The sequence below is a fragment of the Nycticebus coucang genome, chromosome 17 (assembly GCF_027406575.1).
Source record: "Nycticebus coucang isolate mNycCou1 chromosome 17, mNycCou1.pri, whole genome shotgun sequence".
NCBI lineage: Eukaryota > Metazoa > Chordata > Mammalia > Primates > Lorisidae > Nycticebus > Nycticebus coucang.
The window spans coordinates 38,069,246-38,091,144 of NC_069796.1; the positions used below are offsets into that span (position 1 = coordinate 38,069,246).

The 21,899-nt window shown below is 43.5% G+C and overlaps 1 protein-coding gene and 1 pseudogene across 6 annotated transcripts in view; both read right to left on the reverse strand.

The window, feature by feature from the left end:
• Nucleotides 1-21,899, reverse strand: part of DNAJC18 (DnaJ heat shock protein family (Hsp40) member C18) — a 46,989-nt gene that overhangs the window by 13,206 nt on the left and 11,884 nt on the right. For all 5 annotated transcript variants that reach the window (XR_008375191.1, XR_008375190.1, XM_053566436.1 and 2 more), the window contains exons 3-7: nucleotides 17,359-17,504; nucleotides 9,149-9,334; nucleotides 6,735-6,844; nucleotides 4,402-4,511; nucleotides 859-1,031 (exon numbers count right to left, since the gene is read on the reverse strand). Coding sequence is in view for 3 of the 5 variants with exons in the window: in XM_053566436.1 (XP_053422411.1) it covers nucleotides 859-1,031; nucleotides 4,402-4,511; nucleotides 6,735-6,844; nucleotides 9,149-9,334; nucleotides 17,359-17,504 (725 nt within the window). In the remaining 2 variants the exon portion in view is untranslated. The remainder of the gene's footprint in view (nucleotides 1-858; nucleotides 1,032-4,401; nucleotides 4,512-6,734; nucleotides 6,845-9,148; nucleotides 9,335-17,358; nucleotides 17,505-21,899) is intronic.
• Nucleotides 12,166-14,870, reverse strand: LOC128568673 (UV excision repair protein RAD23 homolog B-like; annotated as a pseudogene). Its single transcript, XR_008375188.1, has one exon. The product of XR_008375188.1 is annotated as a UV excision repair protein RAD23 homolog B-like (transcript).

The window sequence follows — 21,899 nt, forward strand, 5'->3', positions numbered from 1 at the left end:
CATCTGACTCAATATCAGCAACCTTGATCTAAACCTTTGGTCTGGCTCAAAAAGTTGGTGGCTCAATCAGATTTCCCTCTAGGGAATGTGAAATTAGGAAACTTGGACCAAACCAGCTATCACCAAGATCTTAAAGGAAAAGGCTTATGACATAGAAAGGAGCCAATGACTGGTGGGGTTAGGGAATTTGAGAGAATGACAAGGAGGGTAACAACCACAGTAAACTATGTCAAACAAGGTTAAGAAGAAAGGCAGCTGGCAGGGAAAGGAGAGTGGGGCAGATGGGCAGAGAGAGGTAAAGTCTCAAAGAGTGTTAGGTAGGTGCCTCAATGTTGCTTAAGTTCTCAAGATTTCTAAGTCCTGGCTACGTGTATCCTGTCGATAAACTCCCTATGCTCCTTTTACTTGTAGTATCCCAAATGGGCCTCAGTCCTCCGACTGTTCACAAAAACAAGTTATCCCAGGGCAGGGTACAATGTGGCTTGTGCCCGTAATCCTAGTATTTTGGGAGGCCAAGGTGGGGTGATCACTTGAGGCCAGGAGTTTGAGACCAGCCTGAGCAATACAACAAGATCCTGTTTCTACAAAAATAGAAAAAGTTAGCTAGGCATGGTAGTGCATGCCTGTAGTCCCCACCATTTGGGAGGCTGAGGTTGGCAGATCACTTAAGTCCAGGAATTTAAAGCTTCAGTGAGCTATGCTCCTGCTAATACAATCTAGCCCAGGCAACAGAGCAAGACTGTCTTGAAAAACAAAACAATTTAGCCCAAATAAACAGACAGGAGGTGTCAGAAACAGAAGATATCCCTCATGCTGGGAATCAGGGCCACTTGCTAAAACTCTTTCATAGCATCTTACTTTGTTGTTTCTCTTTCCAACAACTTGTCTGGATATAATCAATGTAATCCTTCTCTATTGTCTTCTCCAGTTCACGCAAAGAAGCTCCTCTGTAAGCCTTGTCAAAATTTTTGTCCACAAAGTAAGGCACCTGCAGGTTCTGAGTTTCTCTAGAAATGGTGTAGCCCAAGGTCCTGAAACAAGACAGAGACTCAGGTGAACCTGTAATATTTGGCAATATCACTCTTAGCATTGGCCTCACAGATATCATTATCACAATTATCTTTTCATAGGGCAGATACAGATATCATTTTTCATTTTTTTTTTTTTTTTTTTTTTTGAGACAGAGCCTCAAGCTGTCACCCTGGGTAGAGTGCCGTGGCATCACAGCACACAGCAACCTCCAACTCCTGGGCTCAAGCGATTCTCCTGCCTCCACCTCCCAAGTAGCTGGGATTACAGGCGCCCACCACAATGCCCGGCTATTTTTTTGGTTGCAGCTGTCATTGTTTGGCGGGCCCAGGCTGGATTTGAACCCGCCAGCTCAGGTGTATGTGGCTGGCGCCTTAGCTGCTTGAGCCATAGGCGCCGAGCCCAGATATCATTTTTTAATATACTGAACACTCATTAACACTTATTAGCAAAGTTGTAAGTGTAATATTATCATAATCAGTATTATGGGAGTATGTTCATACTGTGAATTTAGCTTCAGCATAAATAGTTTATTTTCTTAAAGGATTCACCTTTCTTATACTACTTTGTAGCTAAAAGTAGAAGGCTGAATGTTTAAGAAAAGCAATTTGTAAGTTGTATGAGACCAAGCATGATATCTGACCGAGTAGGCTACTATAAATGCTGGCTGAATGAACCGATTAATGTTACAGCAAACTATTTATGAAAAACCAGATAGCTTGCACCAACCAACAAACAATTTTTAGAACATAATAAAAAATACTTCATACATAGCTGCTAAGTGAGAATTGCAAAATACTCAGACAGATGATTTCAGTGATTCTTCAGGCTAACTCTCTGTGGGTCCAAGGCATCCAATGATGCCTGGTGCTCAGAAACATTAAGAGGTCTGTGTGTGGCTAGGGCACTGGTCACATACACCAGGGCTGGCGGGTTTGAACCTGGCCCAGGCCTGCCAAACAACAACAACTACAACAAAAAAATAGCTGGACACTGTGGCGGAGGCCTGTAGTCCCAGCTACTTGGGAGGCTAAGGCAAGAGAATCACTTAAACCCAAGAGTTTGAGGCCACTGTGAGCTGTGACAGCACAGCACTCTACTGAGGGCGACATAGTGAGACTTTCTCAAAAAAAAAAAAAGGTCTGTGTGGAATAAATTCTAACCATAAGGAAGTACAGAAGGGAGCTCAAATTCAGCGTAAAACAATGGGACAGCAATGTGCAAAATCCAAGCAGATTTTATTCCAATTGGACAACTTCCATATTAAAGGAACTATATTTGGCCTTTCCCCAGTCCTCTTCTTTGATCTCTGCACTTAGGGATCTTGCCACATGTCTAAGAGGTAAGGCCATGACTTATTCCCACCTCATGGGAAGAGATTAGCAGAGTAGGTCCCTGATTGCCCCACTGGCTGAACATGGAAAAACACGGGAAGCTAGGAAATAGAGGGAACCAGGTAGGTGTGACCTGATAACAATTCCTTTCTCTAAGTCTCAGTATTATTCTCTGTAAAAGGAAGATACTGATGTAGAATGATAGTCTTCGGTCTATACTGTAGTAATTACCCATAAAGATTCTCCTTAGTATGTACTACCCCATAGATTCTACTTTTTTAAAGGTTTTCGTCCACAAAACCATAATAATGCATAATAACTTACTGCTTATTATTATAAGTAATTATTATAAGTATTATTATAAGCAGTAATTTTAAAAAAAATCTAGTGCTTCTCAAATGTTAATGTGGGCCAGAATTATCTGGAGGGCTTCCCAGAGTTTCTGATTTGATATGGGGGAAGCAGACAAAAATTTGCATTTCCTTTCTTTTTCTTCTTTTTTAATTTTTTGAGATAGTCTCACTTGGTTGCTCTGGGCTAGAGTGCCCTGGCATCAGCTTGCCTTAGCCTCCCAAGGAGCTGGGACTAAAGGCTCTTGTCACAATGCCTGGCTAATTTTTTCTATTTTTAGTAGAGATAGAGTCTTGCTGTTGTTCAGGCTGGTCTCAAACTCCTGAGCTTTAGCAATCTACCTGCCTCAGCCTCCCAGGGTCCAAAAATTTTTATTTATAACATGTTGTCAGTTGATGCTGAGGATGGCTAGTTTGGGAACCAGACTTTGAGAATTGAATCAATTGATATAATTTTAAAAAATTAAAAAATTCCTGTCAAAGTTTCTAAGCTATCTGCAATAACAAGCATCACAATGAATTTCTATATTTTCAGAAAAGAAATGTGATAATATAGTTTGACTATATAGCCTTATTGTGAATAAATGTCCCCTTCTTGCAACTTTTAAATGGAAAATAATTACTCAATTCCAGTTACTATGCCCCCAGGCTAAGTGGAGTCCAGTAATCTCATCACAAGCTCAATAGGATCCTTTATAATTCTACTGCAGTGTGATAACAATTTAATCTAAACCTCAAGTTATTCCAGTTATTGCTTTTCTACAGCTGACTAGATGATGTCATTGTAGAACAAAATAATCCATCTCCTGAGCAGCATGTGAGACTGTATACTCTCTACCCAGCTGTTCCATTAAATATAAAATCACTGTTTTCTCCCCTCCCTTTCCTTCCTTCCCTTCCCCTCCCCTCCCCTTCCTTTTTTTTCTGAGACAGAGTCTTACTATGGTGCCCTGGGTAGAGTGCTATGGCATCACAGCTCAGAGCAAACCTCAAACTCTTGGGATTAAGCAATTCTCTTGCCTCAGCCTCCCAGGTAGCTAGGCCTACAGGCGCCACCATAACGCCCGGCTATTTTTTTGTTTTTTTGGTTGTAGTTCTCATTGTTGTTTGGCAGGACTGGGCTGGGTTTGAACCCGCCAGCTCCAGTATATGTAGCTGGCGCCCTAGCCACTGAGTTATAGGCACTGACCCCAGTGTTTTCCTTTTTTTTTTTTTTGCAGTTTTTGGCCAGGGCTGGGTTTGAACCCGCCACTTCTAGCATATGGAGTTGGCAGCGCCCTACTTCTGTTGAGCCACAGGCGCCACCCTCCATTTTTTTTTTTGTAGAGACAGAGTTTCACTTTATTGCCCTCGGCAGAGTGCCGTGGCGTCACACTGCTCACAGCAACCTCCAATTCCTGGGCTTAGGTGATTCTCTTGCCTTAGTCTCCTGAGTAGCTGGGACTACAGGCGCTCGCCACAATGCCCAGCTATTTTTTTTTGTTGCAGTTTGGCCAGGCCTAGATTTGAACCTGCTACCCTCGGTATATGGGGCTGGCGCCCTACCCACTGAGCCACAGGCGCCACCCCCAAAATCATTGTTTTCTATAGCAAAAGATGAAATGAAATGTTAGCGATATACAGCAAAATCTTGAAGTCTCTCACCCTCGAGATTGTTATTGAGAAAGATTTATAAATATCTGACTTACGATTTATAGAATAGACTATATGGAGGATTAGCAGCCAGCAGCTGAGTAATAACAGACACAATCACAATCACAAGAACTGGAAGTAGCTGAATAAATGCAGAATATGTCATCTGAAAAAGAAAAAAATATTTGTCGTAAGTGTTCTTCATTAATATAAAGCTTGGGCCCGCAGCAGTAGTTTATGCCTGTAATTCCAGAGCTTTGGTTGGTTGAGGTGGGAAGATTACTTACACCAGGAATTGAAGACAAGCCTGAGCAACATAGTGAGAACCCTTTCTATAAAAAATTAAAAAATTAGTTAGGCCTGGTGGTTTGTGCCTGTAGTCCCAGCTACTTAGGAGGCTGAGCCCAGGAATTCAAGATTATAGTGAGCTATAAGCTAAGATTGTGCCACTTACTCTAGCCTGGGTAACAGACAAGAGACCGTTTCTTAAAACAAAAAAAAGACAAAACCAAAAAGCTTATTTAAATAAAGACAGTTTCCCAAAGAAAATACAAATTACTAATGAGTTACACAGGTGTATGGGGCAGTAGGGGGTGGAGAACCATAAAGCTCAAGACATTTCTGGGAAGGCTATATTTTCAGCTGAGAAGGTTAAACATCCCTCATCCCAAAATCCCAAATCTGAAACATTCCAAAATCTGTAACTTTTGAAGTGCTGACATGAAGCTCAAAGGGAATGCTTATTGGAGCATTTCAGGTTTTGGATTTTCAGATCATGGATGTTCAACTAGTAAATGTAATACAAATATTCTAAAATCTGAAAAAATCCTAAATACATTTGGTCCCAAGCATTTCATATAAGGGATACTCAACCTGTACCAAACAACCCTTACTGTCTCTGCCAAGCAGGAAGGAGGCCTACCCACAACCTGGACTGACACCCAGTAATCCCCCTCTATGGCCAATGAAGCAGACACTTCTAGGTAAGTCTGCCCAGACTGTGCCTCTCCCAAGGGTGGGTGGGGCTCTAGGTGCCATGTTAGGGTTATGCAACTCTGTGGCCTTGGCCACAGTTGACTTGACTGGGGGAACATCTGACTCTTACAGCGACAGTCGCATCCTCTGTCCTAGAAATTTGGGGCTGAGATTTATCACCATTCACTGCTAGGTTGTCACTTTGAGAAAGAACACGTACTCCCAGGCACTGTGGACTAACCATCCATAAGGAGAAGCAGAATAGGTCAGACTGCTTAGAGAAAACCAATCATGGGCAAAGAATAGTGGAAAAACTGGAAATAGCCAGGCATGGTGGCTCACGCCTATAATCCTAGCACTCTGGGAAGCCGGGGTGTGTGGATTGCTTAAGCTCAAGAGTTCAAGACCAGCCTGAGCACAAGCAACACCGTCTCTACTAAAAATGAAAAATTGAGGCAAGAGCATCACTTGAGCCCAAAAGTTTGAGGTTGTATGAGCTATGATGCAATACCACTCTACCCAGGGTGATAGAGTGAGACTCTATCTCAAAAATAAACGAATAAATAAATAAATAAATAAATAAATAAAAACTGAAAACAATCCAGCCCCAAATATTCATGGAGAACACAGCTGCATGGGAGCCTAATGTCATCCCAGGTCCTGGTCCTAGTTTCTATCCATCTGAGGTCCAGCTATGCTTCTTGCCCTTGAGCTTCATAAGAATCCCTTGATCCCTTACCACAAACACCTTTTAGTTCTGAGTGTTTTGTAGGGAGGGTTTTATTTTCTACAGTCAAGAAAACCTTGATCAAGACAGCCCAATGGGGAAACTGTGATCCTGGGATAGCCTCAGGACATACAGGGGAAGGGAAGTAGCCAATTATCCAGCTCATCTTACTGTTGCCTCTGCTTTCCTAAAGCACATTTTTTTTTTTAGTTTTTGGCCAGGGCTGGGTTTGAACCCGCCACCTCCGGCATATGGGACCGGCGCCCTACTCCTTGAGCCACAGGCACTGCCCCATTTTTTTTTTTTTTTGAGACAGAGCCTCACTGAGTCACCTTCAGCAGAGTGCTGTCGCATCACAGCTCACAGCAACCTCGAACTCTTGGGCCTAAGCGATTCTCTTGCCTCAGCCTCCCAAGTAGCTGGGACTACAGGTGTCCACCAAAACGCCTGACTATTTTTTTGTTGTAGTTGCCATTGTAGTTTGGCAAACTCTGGCCCGGTTTGAACCTGCCAGCCTCTGGTTTATGTGGCTGGCACCCTAGTCACTAAGCTACAGATGCCGAGCCTCCTAAAGCACATTTTAACAACATTATTTCCAGATTAACTTCTACAACTTGATCATACACCATAAAGATAGGCTCACTACAACTGTTAATGAGCAGCAGCTCTCCTTTCCTCCTTAGACACCTGAGGTTTATCTTCTTCCTCTTCCTTCTGTGTCTGTGTCCTCTCATGTCGGTGCCGCCGGCGGTAATAGTGAGTATCATCTGTCACATTTGAAAACATATGAATATTTCCTGGGAAGAAAAGAAAAACAAATACTTAGTGTGAAATATAGCAAACATTCCTTCCTTGCCTTTTCAAGGCCCTTGCTTCCAACTAAGTTTGTTAAGGACAGAGTATTGGCCTATTTCATCTAGTAGAAAAACAAGACAGTAGGGGGCTGGACGTGGTGTCTCACACAGAGGTGGGTGGATTGCCTGAGCTCATGGGTTCCAGATGAGCCTGAGCAAGAGTGAGACCCCATGTCTAAAAATAGCCAGGTGTAGTGAGCGCCTGTAGTTCCAGCTACTTGAGAGGCTGAGACAAGAGTTTGAGGTTGCTGTGAGCTGTGACAGCACAGCACTCTAGCAAAGTGAGACTCTGTCTCAAAAAAAAAAGAAAAAAAGAAAAGAAAAGAAAAGAAAAATAAGACAGTAGGTACCCAAATGAACCAGCTGGAGAGATTGAATATGCTTAGCTCTCCTGACTTCATTTAAATCAGTGGTTCTCAACCTGTGGGTTGAGACCCACAGGAACTATATTAAAGGGTTGCGGCATTAGGAAGGTTGAGAACCACTGATTTAAATAGTCCTTTGCAACTAGTAAGCAAGAGAACTATAAAAGGCTAGGAGAGAGAGTATTTGGGCCCTATCTAGCATGCTCATGTCTGCTTCTACACCCAATATCAGATTGTGTCACTGGTATCTTTTTATTTTCTGAGATAGAATCTCAAGTTGTTACCCTGGGTAGAGTGCTGTAGCATGACAGCTCACAGCAACCTTCAACTCCTGGGCTCAAGCGATCCTCTTGCCTTAGTTTTTCTGTTTTTAGTAGAGATGGGGGTCTTGATTTTGCTCAGTCTGGTCTCGAACTCATGAACTCAAGGAATCTACCACCTCTGCCTCCCAGAGTGCTAGGATTACAGGTGTGACCCACCTCGCCCGGCCATCATAGTATCTTTTAATAGCTACTCATAGAATTTCATTTACTTCTTTGGCATTGAATTATCTCAACTTCCAACTTGCTGGGAGACACTTTTCTTTTCTTTTTTTTTTTTAAGAGACAGAGTCTCACTTTATCACCTTTGGTAGAGTGCTATGACATCACAGTTCACAGTAACCTCCAACTCCTCGGTTTAGGCGATTCTCTTGCCTCAGCCTCCCGAGTAGCTGGGACTACAGGCGCCTGCCACAACACCTGGCTATTTTTTTTGTTGTTGTTGCAGTTTGGCTGGGGCTGGGTTTGAACTCACCACCATCGGTACATGGGGCCAGTGCCCTGCTCACTGAGCCACAGGCGCCACCCAATTTTATTTATGTATTTATTTATTTATTTATTTGCAGTTTTTGGCCGGAGCGGGGTTTGAACCTGTTACCTCCGCCATACGGGGCCGGCGCCCTACTCCTTTGAGCTACGAGTGCCGCCCTGAGAGACATTTTTCTAACTCTTATCTTTCTAACTGCTACTTTGTAATAATCAAAATAGGAATTTTATTAGTTGTTTATATATAGCACTTAAAAGTATCTAATCCTCACAGTAACCCTGTGAAGAAGATATTATTATCAGCCCATTCAAAGAAATTAAATGATTTGGTCAAAATTAGGCCCAGCTGGACACTGGAGACTTGCCTCAAATTCCTATTCAACCGATTCCAAATTCTTGCTGTTTCCACCATACTACAGTCCCTTTATTTATATCTTCATACAAGAACTTGCTGAGAGCCATAAATAAATATTTTAAGAATGATAATTTTTGGGTTGGGCGTGGTGGCTCATTCCTGTAATCCTAACACTCTGGGAGGTTGAGGTGGGTGGATTGCTTGAGCTCGGGAGTTTGAGACCAGCCTGACCAAAAGTGAGACCCCTTCTCTACTAAAAATAGAAAAACTAGCCAGCTATGGCGGCACATGCCTGTAGTCCCAGCTACTTGGAAGGATGAGACAAAAGGACCACTTGAGCCCAGGAGTTTGAGGTGGCTGTGAGCTATGATGCCACAGCACTCTATCGAGGGTGATCAAGTGAGACTCTGTCTCAAAAAATAAAAAAAGGCTCAGAGCCCGTAGCTCAGTGAGTAGGGTGCCGGCCAGATACACTGAGGCTCCCAGTTCAAGCCCAGCCCGGGCCTGCTAAACAATGACAACTGCAACCAAAAAACAGCCAGGCGTTGTGGCAGGCGCCTGTAGTCTCAGCTTCTTGGGAGGCTGAGGCAAGAGAATTGCTTAAGCCCAAGAGTTTGAGGTTGCTGTGAGCTGTGATGCTACAGTATTCTATGTAGTGAGGGTGACATAGTGAGACTCTGTCTCAAAAAAAAAAAAAGAATGATAATTTTGGGATTCTGACCTGTAGGAAAATGCCCTCCAAAGAAGACGTTGAATAGCTCTTCTGGAGTAATGTCAGCTTCAAAGTCCCTATAATAATTATAAGGTCTGGCTCGAGGGGCTGTGACAGTGGCTTGTTCATCTCCATATTCATCATAGCGGAGTCTCTTGTCAGGATTGCTCAGGACTGCGAAGGCATTTCCTATTGCTGCAACCAACAAAAAGAAGCACATTAGCACAGTCTTTGCTGTAGCTAAGGATTGCAGCAGCAGCAATGAAAAGCCTAGAGTTGATTGGTGCTGGACAATTTCACAGGTGCCCAAGGAGAGGTTGGGAAGTTTCCCAAAGTGCTTGTCCTTAAGATTTTCCACGATCTAGTTTGGTAAGCCAAAAACAACAACACTGGTATCAGAGGAACTAAGAATTACTGCTGAAGTGAGAGTTAACTCCTAATCAACAGTCTTTGAGTCATCCTAGCTATCCTAGAAGCAAGGATCCCCCTACCCCCTTAATTCAGGTTGCTGAAGACTGCAAGTCCCACACGTGTTTTTTTTTTTTTTTTATAGAGACAGAGTCTCACTTTATGGCCCTCGGTAGAGTGCTGTGGCCTCACACAGCTCACAGCAACCTCCAACTCCTGGGTTTAAGCGATTCTCTTGCCTCAGCCTCCCAAGCAGCTGGGACTACAGGTGCCCGCCACAATGCCCGGCTATTTTTTGGTTTTTGCAGTTTGGCCGGGGCCGGGTTCAAACCCGCCACCCTCGGTATATGGGGCCGGCGCCCTACCGACTGAGCCACAGGCGCCGCCCAAGTCCCACACATGTTGAGGAAAAGGTCTCCAACTAGCCAGCACTATCATTTATCAAAAATGTGTTTTTATTTCACTTGAGAGCAATAGTTTATGGTTGGAAACAGTTCACACATAAGTAGTGGTACTCTAATTTGAAATCAGAAACAATTTCTTTTTTTTTCTTTTCTTTTTTTTTTTTTTTTTGTAGAGACAAGAGTCTCACTTTATGGCCCTCGGTAGAGTGCTGTGGCCTCACACAGCTCACAGCAACCTCCAACTCCTGGGCTTAAGTGATTCTCTTGCCTCAGCCTCCCGAGTAGCTAGGACTACAGGCGCCCACCACAACGCCCGGCTATTTTTGGTTGCAGTTTGGCTGGGGCTGGGTTTGAACCTGCTACCCTCAGTATATGGGGCTGGCGCCTTACCAACTGAGTCACAGGCGCCGCCCTCTTTTTTTTTCTTTTTTGCAGTTTTTGGCTGGGACCAGGTTTGAACCCACCACCTCCAGCATATGGGGCCAGTGCCCTACTCCTTGAGCCACAGGCGTTGCCCCCAGAAACAATTTCTTGAATTTTCTCCTGAAACAGTTAAAACCCTCCTGCTTGGCTAAAACAAAGCTTACTTTAGGAAACTGTCTTTTTTTAAGAAACAGAGTCTTGCTGCTCGGGAGGCTGAGGCAAGAGAATCATGTAAGCCCAAGAGTTAGAGGTTGCTGTGAGCCGTGATGCCACGGCACTCTACCCGAGGGCGGTACAGTGAGACTCTGTCTCTACAAAAAGAAAACATCCAAGAAACAGGGTCTTATTTTATCGCCCTCGGTAGAGTGCTGTCACATCAAAGCTCACAGCAACCTCCAACTCCTGGGCTTAGGTGATTCTCCTGCCTCAGCCTCCAGAGTAGCTGGGACTATAGGCGCCCGCTACAACACCCGACTATTTTTTTGTTGCAGTTTGGCCGGGGCTGGGCTCGAACCCACCACCCTCAGTATACGGGGCCAGCGCCCTACCCACTGAGCCACAGGCGCCACCCAGGAAATTATCTTTTGAAATTAAGAAATGTATCTCCAGTATCTCAATGAGGAATCAAAAACTAAATATATTAAATATGCTTACCATCACCTCTCTTCTCTATGCACAAATGTGCAAACATTGCCCAATTTCATTTAAACATGTAGTCAGTAGCACTGATCAATAGAGACCTCAAAAACAATCTTTTAAGACATTCCACCCCCTACTTATAATTCAGTCAACACTATCAGGTAGAGCATTTTGGGCGGCGCCTGTGGCTCAGTCGGTAAGGCACCGGCCCCATATACCGAGGGTGGCGGGTTCAAACCCGGCCCCGGCTAAACTGCAACCAAAAAATAGCTGGGCGTTGTGGCGGGCACCTGTAGTCCCAGCTACTCGGGAGGCTGAGGCAAGAGAATCGCTTAAGCCCAGGAGTTGGAGGTTGCTGTGAGCTGTGTGAGGCCATGGCACTCTACCGAGGGCCATAAAGTGAGACTCTGTCTCTACGAGAAAAAAAAAAACAAAAAGAAAGAGCATTTAATTATGATTCTTCTACCTACGGAATTGTTAAATGTTTATAGCAATAAAACAGCTAAACTAAAAAAAAAAAATCAAAGGAACGTAAGCAAATTTGCTTAAACACTCATATTCCTTCAAATCTAAGAGATTTCCCAAAGAAATGACGTTAGTCTGTGAGAACCCTTTTGGGTTATCTACTTATTTTTTTGGAGAAATTATGGAGAGAACTAGATTCACAATGGCAAATCAACAAAGGTATATTATCTTCAGAGATAAATGCTGACTTTTAAAAATTTCTCAGATCCATTATTTTTTAACTTTTTCTTTTGAAAAATATCAAACCTAGGCTTGGCGCCCATAGCACAGTGGTTACAGCGCCAGCCACATACACTGAAGCTGGCAGGTTTGAACCCCACCTGGGCCAGCTAAACAACAATGACAACTGCAACAAACAAATAGCTGGGCGTTGTGGCAGGCGCCTGTAGTCCCAATTACTTGGAAGACTAAAGCAAGAGAATCACTTAAGCCCAAGAGTTTGAAGTTGCTGTGACCTGTGACACCACCGCACTCTACTGATGGCGACAGCCTAAGACTCTGTCTCAAAAAAAAAAAAAAAGAAAAGGGCGGTGCCTGTGACTCAGTGAGTAGGGCACCGGCCCCATATGCCAAGGGTGGCGAGTTCAACCCAGCCCCGGCCAAACTGCAACAAAAAAATAGCCGGGCGTTGTGGCGGGCGCCTGTAGTCCCAGCTGCTCGGGAGGCTGAGGCAAGAGAATCGCGTAAGCCCAAGAGTTAGAGGTTGCTGTGAGCCTGTGACGCCACGGCACTCTACCCAAGGGCGGTACAGTGAGACTCTGTCTCTACAAAAAAAAAAAAAAAGAAAGAAAAATGTCAAACCTATAGAAAAGTTGAAAAATACTACAGTAGACACATGTACACTCTCACCTTGCCACACTGTTATCCCAACTCTCTTTACATATGTATAGGTACCTATGTATGCTGTAATAAGTATAAATTTCTTTTGCCAAACCATTTGTTATTACAGCTAAGAAAATTAACACCATCAATTCATTATCATCCAATGTATCCATGCAAGATCCATGTATTGCATTTGTTTTTTTTTTTAACTTTTTACTGCAATATAAAAATGATGTGAACAGTAATTAGACACACCTACAAATTTTGTCCCCCCAACCCCAACAAAAAAAATGTAAACAGGAAAATAGCTCTGCCTATTCCGGTACAGCTTTTCAAATCATGTTAGAAGGGCCCTCCTCAGTGATCAAGAAAATTTAAAATAGCAGTAATTATTTTCATCTTAAGAAAAGGTTCCCTTTCTCCCCTCCCACCCCAAGTATTTAACATGAAAGAATGGGCTTCCTTAACATTAATTTTATAATTATTTGTGAAGCAGCAACAAGTAACCATTGATAATCTGGCATTTCTGTTTACAGGTGCTATAAAATTTTTTAAAATTTCACAAAGCCATTATCCAGTGTTGCCTTGAAACAGACTGTAAATTCTAGGTAGCAAAGATTGTTTCTGAAACCAATGTTAAGTCCAAGAAATATAAAGCAGGGCATCACACTAAGTTTCTGGATCTAGTACACTAAAAAGAATGAACCCTAAAAAAAGTTAAAGTTACCTACTGTTTTATAGAAGAAATAAAGACCTACAAAAGCTGCTTTTTGGTTGTATAGTATTTTACACACTGTGTGGAGTTGCGGCATCTGCTAATTGCAGCAGACATGCGCTGTAGTTATCCCTGCCCTATGTCCTAGATCCCTCCCTCCCCACCCTTGACATTCTACTACCTTATACCAAGTATTGTGGATATGAGCCCAAGTCATCCCAGACAATCCAGTGAATTAGTGTAATGCACTAGTGTGGTATGTGAGATAGAAAAGTTCCTTTCAATCTTCATCAAAGTTCTGCTGTAGAAGAAAATTGGCAGCTAAATTCTCATTCTTCTCACAAGCAAAATATGCTTGTATCATAAGTCCTTCAGGAAATCCTAATGCCTTTAACCTTTCTATAGCTTCTTTCTCCTGAGGCATAACTTGAATGTAGTTCATATGACCACTTCCAACTTCTGCAATTCCTCCGCTGCCACCTTCTCCTCCACCTCCTCCCTGACCACCAGCTTCTTGAACTGGTTCAGTTAACATCTGAATAAATGCTCCTGCTGTTGGCTAATTTGCTGCAGTAACTGAGGATTCTCTGCCTATCTGTTGTAGCAATGCTGGAAGCAGGGAAGGATTTTGTTGAATAATTTGTCTCATCTGTTGAAATTGAGGCTGATGCTGCAAAAATTCAAGGGGATTTCCTCCAGAACTTGTAGTTGTTGCTGTTGCCCCGCCACTGCTGAACACTGAGGAGTCCCAATGCTAGCCGCCTGAGGGGGGTTAACCACAGCCTGACTTTCTCTATCTCCAGGGATTCCCATTAAAAGATATTCCACTGCTCTGTCAGGGTTGTTGAAACTGGCTCTCGGGGCTGCAATTACTTGCACATTCTCCTAAGACTGACGTGTCACAAGTGCACTTGTTGCATCTTCAAAAAGGTTTGACCCAGAGGAATCCCCTGAAGTACTATCAGTTGTTGTTGGGCTGGTATCTACTGGTCTCTCTGCTGGCTTTTCTGCAGGTTTCTCTTGTTTAGTTGTACTAGCAGGTGCAGGTTCGGCAGATGTCTTTGACGCTGGAGTAATGGATGCAGGAGTAGACGCAGGAGCCGGGGCAGGGGTTGGGGCCTGAGCCACAGTTGTTGCTGTGGAGGAAGTAACTGGTGTGGTAGTGACAGGATTTGATTGCTGAGTTGCAGCTGGTGCTGGTGTTGATACTGCTTTGGGTTTTGTCATCATAACCACCACAAAGTTTTTCTCATCAATTTTATATTCTTTTAGAGCAGTATCATCATTGAGGATTTTGCCTGCATAAATTAATTTTTGACCTGCTACCGGAAAGCCATCTTTCCCCCTTTCAGATTCAATCTTCTCTTTCAGTACTTTCACCGTCTCCTCTGGCTCGATGTCTCTCTTGAAGGTCTGCTGCTGGAGGGTCTTCAGCGTGACCTGCATGGTGGTGCCGGCAGCTCTGCTGCTGGGCCTGCGCCGGCTGGTGGCCGCTGGGCGGGATCTGTGGCCTGGCGGGGCCCGGGGTCGCCTGCGCTCCTCGCGCTCTGGGGAGGAAGGCGGTGGGGGTGGGGGCTTGTCACATTCGCCCAGCGGTGTGGCCTGTCCGCCAGCCTGGGCCCCGAGCTGCGCCGCTTTCTCCGCGACTGCGGCCTTTTGGGGCCACGGTGTTTCTTCTCACGCCCGGCACCGGCCACGGAATCTGCAGGAGGCGCGAGGGACGTTGCGAGGCAAGCAGAGAATCCCCTAGCTCACCACAGGATGGTAGCCGCCATCATCGTGACTCGCCGAGACGTGCCCGTTCCCCACCTGAAAAACGTGGGGGAAGGGGCCGAGCTGGCAAAACGCACCTGCATTTGGTTGTTGTTTTTTTTTTTTTGTAGAGACAGAGTCTTACTTTATGGCCCTCGGTAGAGTGCGGTGGCCTCACCCAGCTCACAGCAACCTCCAACTCCTGGGCTTAAGGCGATTCTCTTGCCTCAGCCTCCCGAGCAGCTGGGACTACAGGCACCCGCCACAACACCCGGCTATTTTTTGGTTGCAGTTTGGCCAGGGCCAGGTTTGAACCCTCCACCCTCGGTATATGGGGCCGGCGCCGCCCACCTTACTTTCTTTTAATCTAGAATAATCCCTACCTTTATTTTTTTTTGTAGAGACAGAGTCTCACTTTATCACCATTGGTAGAGTGCTGCAGCGTCACAGCTCAGAGCAACCTTCAACTCCTGGGCTTAAGCGATTCTCTTGCCTCAGCCTCCCAAGTAGCTGGGACTACAGGCGCCTGCCACAACACCCGGCTATTTTTTGGTTGCAGTTTGGCCAAGGGCAGGGTTTGTACACCACCCTCGGTATATGGGGCTGGCGCCCTACCCACTGAGCCACAGGTGTCATCCCAATCCCTACCTTTTTTGTCATTATGTTGAATTTTTTGAAGAACAGGTTAGTATTTTTTTTTTTTCTTTTGGAGACAGAATCTCACTCTGTTGCTCCAGGATAGAGTACCGTGGCACCAACCTAGATAACGCAACTGCAAACTTCTGGGCTCAGGTGATCCTCCTTGCCTCAGCCACCCAAGCTGGGACTATAGGCGACTTGCCACAATGCCTGCTTAGTTTTTTCTATTTTTAGTAGAGACAGGGTCTTACTCTTGCGCAGGCTGATCTTGAACTCCTGAGCTCAAGCAATCCTTCTACCTCAGCCTCCCAAGAATGCTAGAATTGCAGGAATTAGTCACCACACAAGGCTCAGGTCAGTATTCTTGAATGTTTCATATGCTGATTATTTCTTCATTATTAGATTTAGGTCAAACATTTTGGCAAAAACACCACATAAGCACTGTACCACATATTATTAGGTTGTCCAAGTATTGATGATGCTAAGTTGGATCACTTGGTTAAAGTAGTGACAGCTAGACAGCTCCATTATAAAGGAATTTTTCCCCTTTGTAAATCAGTAACTATTCTATAGAGTGATAATTTGAGATCATGTGACAATAACCTACCACTCGATGGTCTTACCATCCACTGATGATCCCTGCGTAAAAGACTTCACTGTGGTTGAAGTTCTTAAAATTTATATTCACGTGTTAAGTTCAGAATATTTGTTAAGAATACATTCCTGAGGCCAGGTACAGTGGCTCACGCCTGTAATCCTAGCACTTTGGGAGACTGAGGAAGGTAGATTGCTGGACCTCAGCAGTTCAAGACCAGCCTGAGCAAGAGCGAGATCCAGTGTCTACTGAAAATAGAAAAACTAGCTAGACATGGTGGTGGGTGCCTCTAGTCCCAGCTACTCAGGAGGCTGAGATAAGAGGATCACATGAGCCCAGGAGTTTGAGGTTGCTATGAGCTATGACAACATGGCACTCAACCCCAGGACAACTGAGTGAGACTGTCTTGAAAGAAAGAAAAAAAAAAAAAAGACCTTCAAAAAGGTCTTCAGAAAGTACAGTATTTGCTGAGTCAATGAATGAATAGTTCCAAAAGGGATTACAAAGAAACCAAAAAAAAAAATTTTTTTTTTGAGACAGAGTCTCAAGCTGTCACCCTGGGTAGAATGCTATGGTATCATAACTCACAGCACCTCCAACTATTGGGCTCAAGCAAGCAATTCTCTTGCCTCAGCTTCCCAAGTAGCTGGGACTACAGGCACCCACCACAATACCCGGCTATTTTTTTGTTGCAGTTGTCATTGTTGTTTGGCAGGCCTGGACCAAGTTCGAACCTGCCAGCTTTGGTGTATGTGGCCGGCACCCTACTCACTGAGCTACAGGTGCCACCCAGAAATTTTTTTTTTGAGACAGAGTCTCACTTTGTCACCCCCAGTAGAATACCCTGGTATCATAACTCACAACAGGAGTGTGACTCGCTTGGGCTCAAGCGATTCTTTTGCCTCAGCCTCCCGAGTGCTGAGACTACACTACAATGCCTGGCTATTTTTAGAGATGGGGTCTTGCTCTAGTTCAGGCTGGTCTCAAACTCATGAGCTCAGGCTATCGGCCCACCTCAGCCTCCCAGAGTGCTAGGATTACAGGTGTGAGCCACCATGCCCGGTTGTAAAACCAAATGTTTTTTCTAAATGAAAAAATGAAGGTAATTGGATAAAAGACAGTAAGCTATTTTACTACTAAAAAGTAGTAAGCTGATATTTTTACTACTTATGAGGTTTGGCAGGGACAAAGAAAATGTTGCTTAAGGCCTTATAAAACAACTACTGGGAAGGCTAAAAACAACTCGCTATGACCAACTATCACATAGGCAGCATTAAGTATTAGTTCAGGATCAGACCTTTGAAAGCATCTGTTGCTCCAGGAGCACAGTTCTTGTCTGGGTGAAATTTCAGAGCAAGTTTTCTATAAGCTTTCTTAAGCTCTTCATCACTGGCGTTTTGAGAAACTCCCAGAATTTCATAGTAATTTCTGCATTTCTTGATCCTAAAAAAAGAAATTAGAAACATGTATGTCTACAAAGCCCCTTTTGTATAAGTACAAGGTATTTTGTAACAATGTGGAGGACAAAATAATATATCAATCCTCATGCTAATCTATGAAACTCAAAACAAACCAACAAGAAAATCAGTGAACATATTAATGAAATATTCAAATTCATTAACAATGTCATCTAGAGCTAACGCCTTTCAAAGTACTTTTACATCTACTATTTTAGTCTAATAAGTAGAACAATGCTAATTCTTACCTCAAGGTTCAGGTAAGATTCTGAGAAATGAACCACAGGACAGTAAAGCCAAATAGTTAACTACTCTGTTTGTTTATATTTTTCTCTCTCTCAGTATGGCTATATTTTTAAACTATGTTTTTATTTTATTATTATTATTATTTGAGACAGAGTCTCATTATGTCGCCCTCGGTAGAGTACAGTGGCGTCACAGCTCACAGCAACCTCAAACTCTCAGGCTAAAGCAATTCTCTTACCACAGCCTCCCAAGTAGCTGGGACTACAGGCACCTTCTATTTTTTTGTTGCAATTGTCATTGTTATTTAGCTGGCTAGGGCCGGTGCCGTAACCACTGTGCTATAGGTGCCAAGCCTTAAACTGTGTTTTTAGAAAGTTAATATATATACATGGTAGAAGAAAAAAAATCAACAGTACTAAAGTATATACAGTAAAAAATTTTCCTGCTTCATAATTTCCCATACCCATCCCACGGACAACCACTATTAGAAATTTCCTATGAATCTTATGTAGAGAGAGAGTATATGTATAGGACTTCACATTTTTTTCTTACTTAAATGAAAACATATTACAATCACCTTTCTTTTTGGCCAGGGCTGGGTTTGAACCCGCCACCTTCAGCATACAGGACTGGCGCTCTACCCCTTTGAGCCACAGGCGCCACCCACAATCACCTTTCTATTCTTTTTTTTTTTTTTTTTTTTAGAGACAGAGTCTTACTCCATTGCCTGGGCTAATGTGCAGTGGCCTCATCATAGCTCACTATAACCTCAAACTTATGGGCTTGAATAATCCTCATGCCTCAGCCTCCCAAGTAGTTGGGACTACAGGTGCCTGCTGCCATACCTGGCTAATTTGTCTATTTTTTGTAGAGATGGGTCTTGTTCTTGTTCAGTTTGGTCTCCAATATTGCTTTGTTCAATACCATTTTATTTTGGAGACTGGTCCCTGATATATAGAATTAAGAACCATAGGATAATAGTTTAGATTAGAGGCTCGGTGCCCAGTTGTTAGGGTGCCAGACACATACACCAAGGTTGGTGGGTTCAAACCCAGCCCAGGCCTGCTAAACAACAATGACAACGGCAACAACAAAAAATAGCTGGGCATAGTGGCAGGCGCCTGTAATTCCAGCTACTAGGGACGATGAGGCAAGAGAATCGCTTAAGGCGAAGATTTTGAGGTTGCTGTGAGCTGTAACACTCTACTGAGGGTGACAGTGACACTCTGTCTCAAAAAAACAAAAATAGTTTAGATTAGAAAAAGAAAAAGAATAGTTTAGAGTGGAATTTTTGAACTTGTTCTCAGCAATCTTTTATATTCTTTTTTTTTTTTGAGACAGAGTCTCAAACTATCACCTTTAGTAGAGTGCTGTGACATCACAGCTCACAGCAACCTCCAACTCTTGGGCTTAAGTGATTCTCTTGCCTCAGCCTCCCAAGTAGCTGGGACCACAGGCGCCCACCACAACAACCGGCTATTTTTTTGTTGTAGTTGTCATTGTTGTTTGGTAGGCCGGGGCTGGGTTCAAAACTGCCAATTCCAGTGTATGTGGCTAGCGCCCTAGCAACTGAGCCCTTTTATACTCTTAATAATTGGCCAGGCTCAGTGGCCTGAAATCCCGGCACTTTGAGAGACCGAACTGTAGATCCACTCTGTATTATAGAATAATATTTTATTGAGGGCGGCACCTGTGGCTCAGTGAGTAGGGCACTGGCCCCATATACCAAGGGTGGTGGGTTTGAACCAGACTGCAACAAAAAATAGCCAGGCATTGTGGCGGACGCCTATAATCCCAGCTACTAGAGCTGGAGGTTGCTGTGAGCTGTTGATGCCACAGTACTCTACCGAGGGCGACAAAGTGAGACTCTGTCTCTAAAATAAATAAAAATAAAATAAATAATAACAATATTTCATTGTATGGTTATACCCCATCTTGTTTATGCATTCATCAGTTAATTGATATTTGGGTTGTTTCTACTTTGGGACTATTATGAATAATGTTGGACATTCATATTTTTATGTGGAAATATGTTTTTGTTTCTCTTGGTATATACCTAGGAGTAGATTGCGGGGTCAATAACCTTAACCTTCCTCTAAACCTTAAGAGAAATTACCATACTGTTTTCCAAACTGGCTGCCCCATTGACGTTTCTACCAGCAATGTGCAATGGTTCTAATTTCTCTGCACCCTCATCAACACTTACTGTCATCTTTTTGATTATAGCCATTCTAGTGAGTGCGAAGTGGTATATATAGCGTCTCGTTGTGATTTGCATTTCCCTAATGACTGATTTTGATTTGCACATGCTTATTAACCATTTATATATCTTCTCTGAAGGAATGCCTATGCAGACCCTTTGACCATTTTTCAATTGGGTTTTTTTTCTTGTTGTGATTTAAGAGTAATTTAGGCTGGGTGAAGTGGCTCACGCCTGTAATCCTAGCACTCTGGGAGGCTGAGGCGGGTGGATTGCTTGAGCTCATGAATTCTACACAAGCCTGAGCAAAAGCGAGACCCTGTCTCTACTAAAAATAGAAAAACTGAGGCAAGAGGATTGCTTGAGCCCAAGAGTTGGAGGTTGCTGTGAGCTATCATGCCAAGGCACTTTATCCAAGGTAGACAGCTTGAGACTCTGTCTCAAAAATAAAAAAGAAAAAAGAGTAATTTATATATGTAATATATAAGTAGTTTATATTGTTCTATGTATAATATAATTTTAAAATTATAGATAGAATATATAATTTATTTATTTATTTATTTAATTTTTTGCAGTTTTTGGCCAGGGCTGGGTTTGAACCCACCACCTCCTGCATATGGGGCCAGCGCCCTATTCCTTTGAGCCCCAGGTGCCGCCCCAAGATATATAATTTAAAAATATTTTCTCTTGGCTCTGCGCCTGTAGCTCAGCAGCTAGGTGCCAGCCACATATATGGGAGCTGGCAGGTTCGAATACAGCCCGGGCCTGCCAAACAACAATAACATCTACAACCAAAAAATAGCCAGGCATTGTGGCAGGCGCCTGTAGTCCCAGCTACTCGGGAGGCTGAGGCAAGAGAATCACTTAAGCCCAAGAGTTTGAGGTTGCTGTGAGTTATGATGCCATGGCATTCTACCCAGGGCAATAGCTTGAGAGTCTGTCTCAAAAAAAAAAAAAAATGTTTTCTCCTATTCTATGGGTTGACTTTTTGCCTTTCTGATGGTATCCTTTCAAATACAAAAGTTTTAATTTTTGATAAAATCTAATTTACCTATTTTTTCTTTTGTTGCTTATGCTTTGAATGTCATATCTAAGAAATTGTTGCCTAATCCAGTGTCTCGAGATTACATTTATATATTCTTCTAAGAGTTGTATAGTTTTAGCTCTTATATTATGGTCTTATTTTTTTTTTTGAGACAGAGTCTCAAGCTGTAGCCCTCGGTAGAGTGCCATGGTGTCACAGCTCACAGAAACCTCCAACTTTTGGGCTTAAGCGATTCTCTTGCCTCAGCCTCCCAAGTAGCTGGGATTACAGGCACCCGCCACATCGCCCGACTATTTTTTGGTTGTAATTGTCATTGTTGTTTGGCAGGCCCAGGCTGGATTTGAACCCGCCAGCTCTGATGTATGTGGCCAGCGCCCTAGGCACTTGAGCTATAGGCACAGAGCCTATATTTTGGTTTTATATGTGGTCTTTGAGTTAATTTTTGCATGTGGTGTGAGGAAGGGGTGCAAGTTCCTTCTTTTACATGTACGTGCCTAGTTGTCCCAGAAACATTTATTAGATTCTATTCTTTCCTCCATTAAAATAATTGACTGAAAGGCCAGGCATAGTGGCTCATGCCTGTAATCCTAGTAGCCTAGAAGGCCGAGGTGGGTGGATTGTCTGAGCTTATAGGTTTGAGACCAGCCTGAACAAGAGCTAGACCCCGTGTCTAAAAAAAATAGCTGGGTATTGTGGTGGGTGCCTATAGTCCCAGCTACTTGGGACTGAGGCTGAGGCAAGAGAATCGCTTGAGCCCAACAGTTTGAGGTTGCTATGAGCTATGATGCCATGACACTCTATCAAGGGCCTCAAAGTAAGATTCTAACTTAAAAAAAGAAAAAAAATCAATTGACCAGCCAGCCATGGTGGCTCACATCAGTAATCTTAAC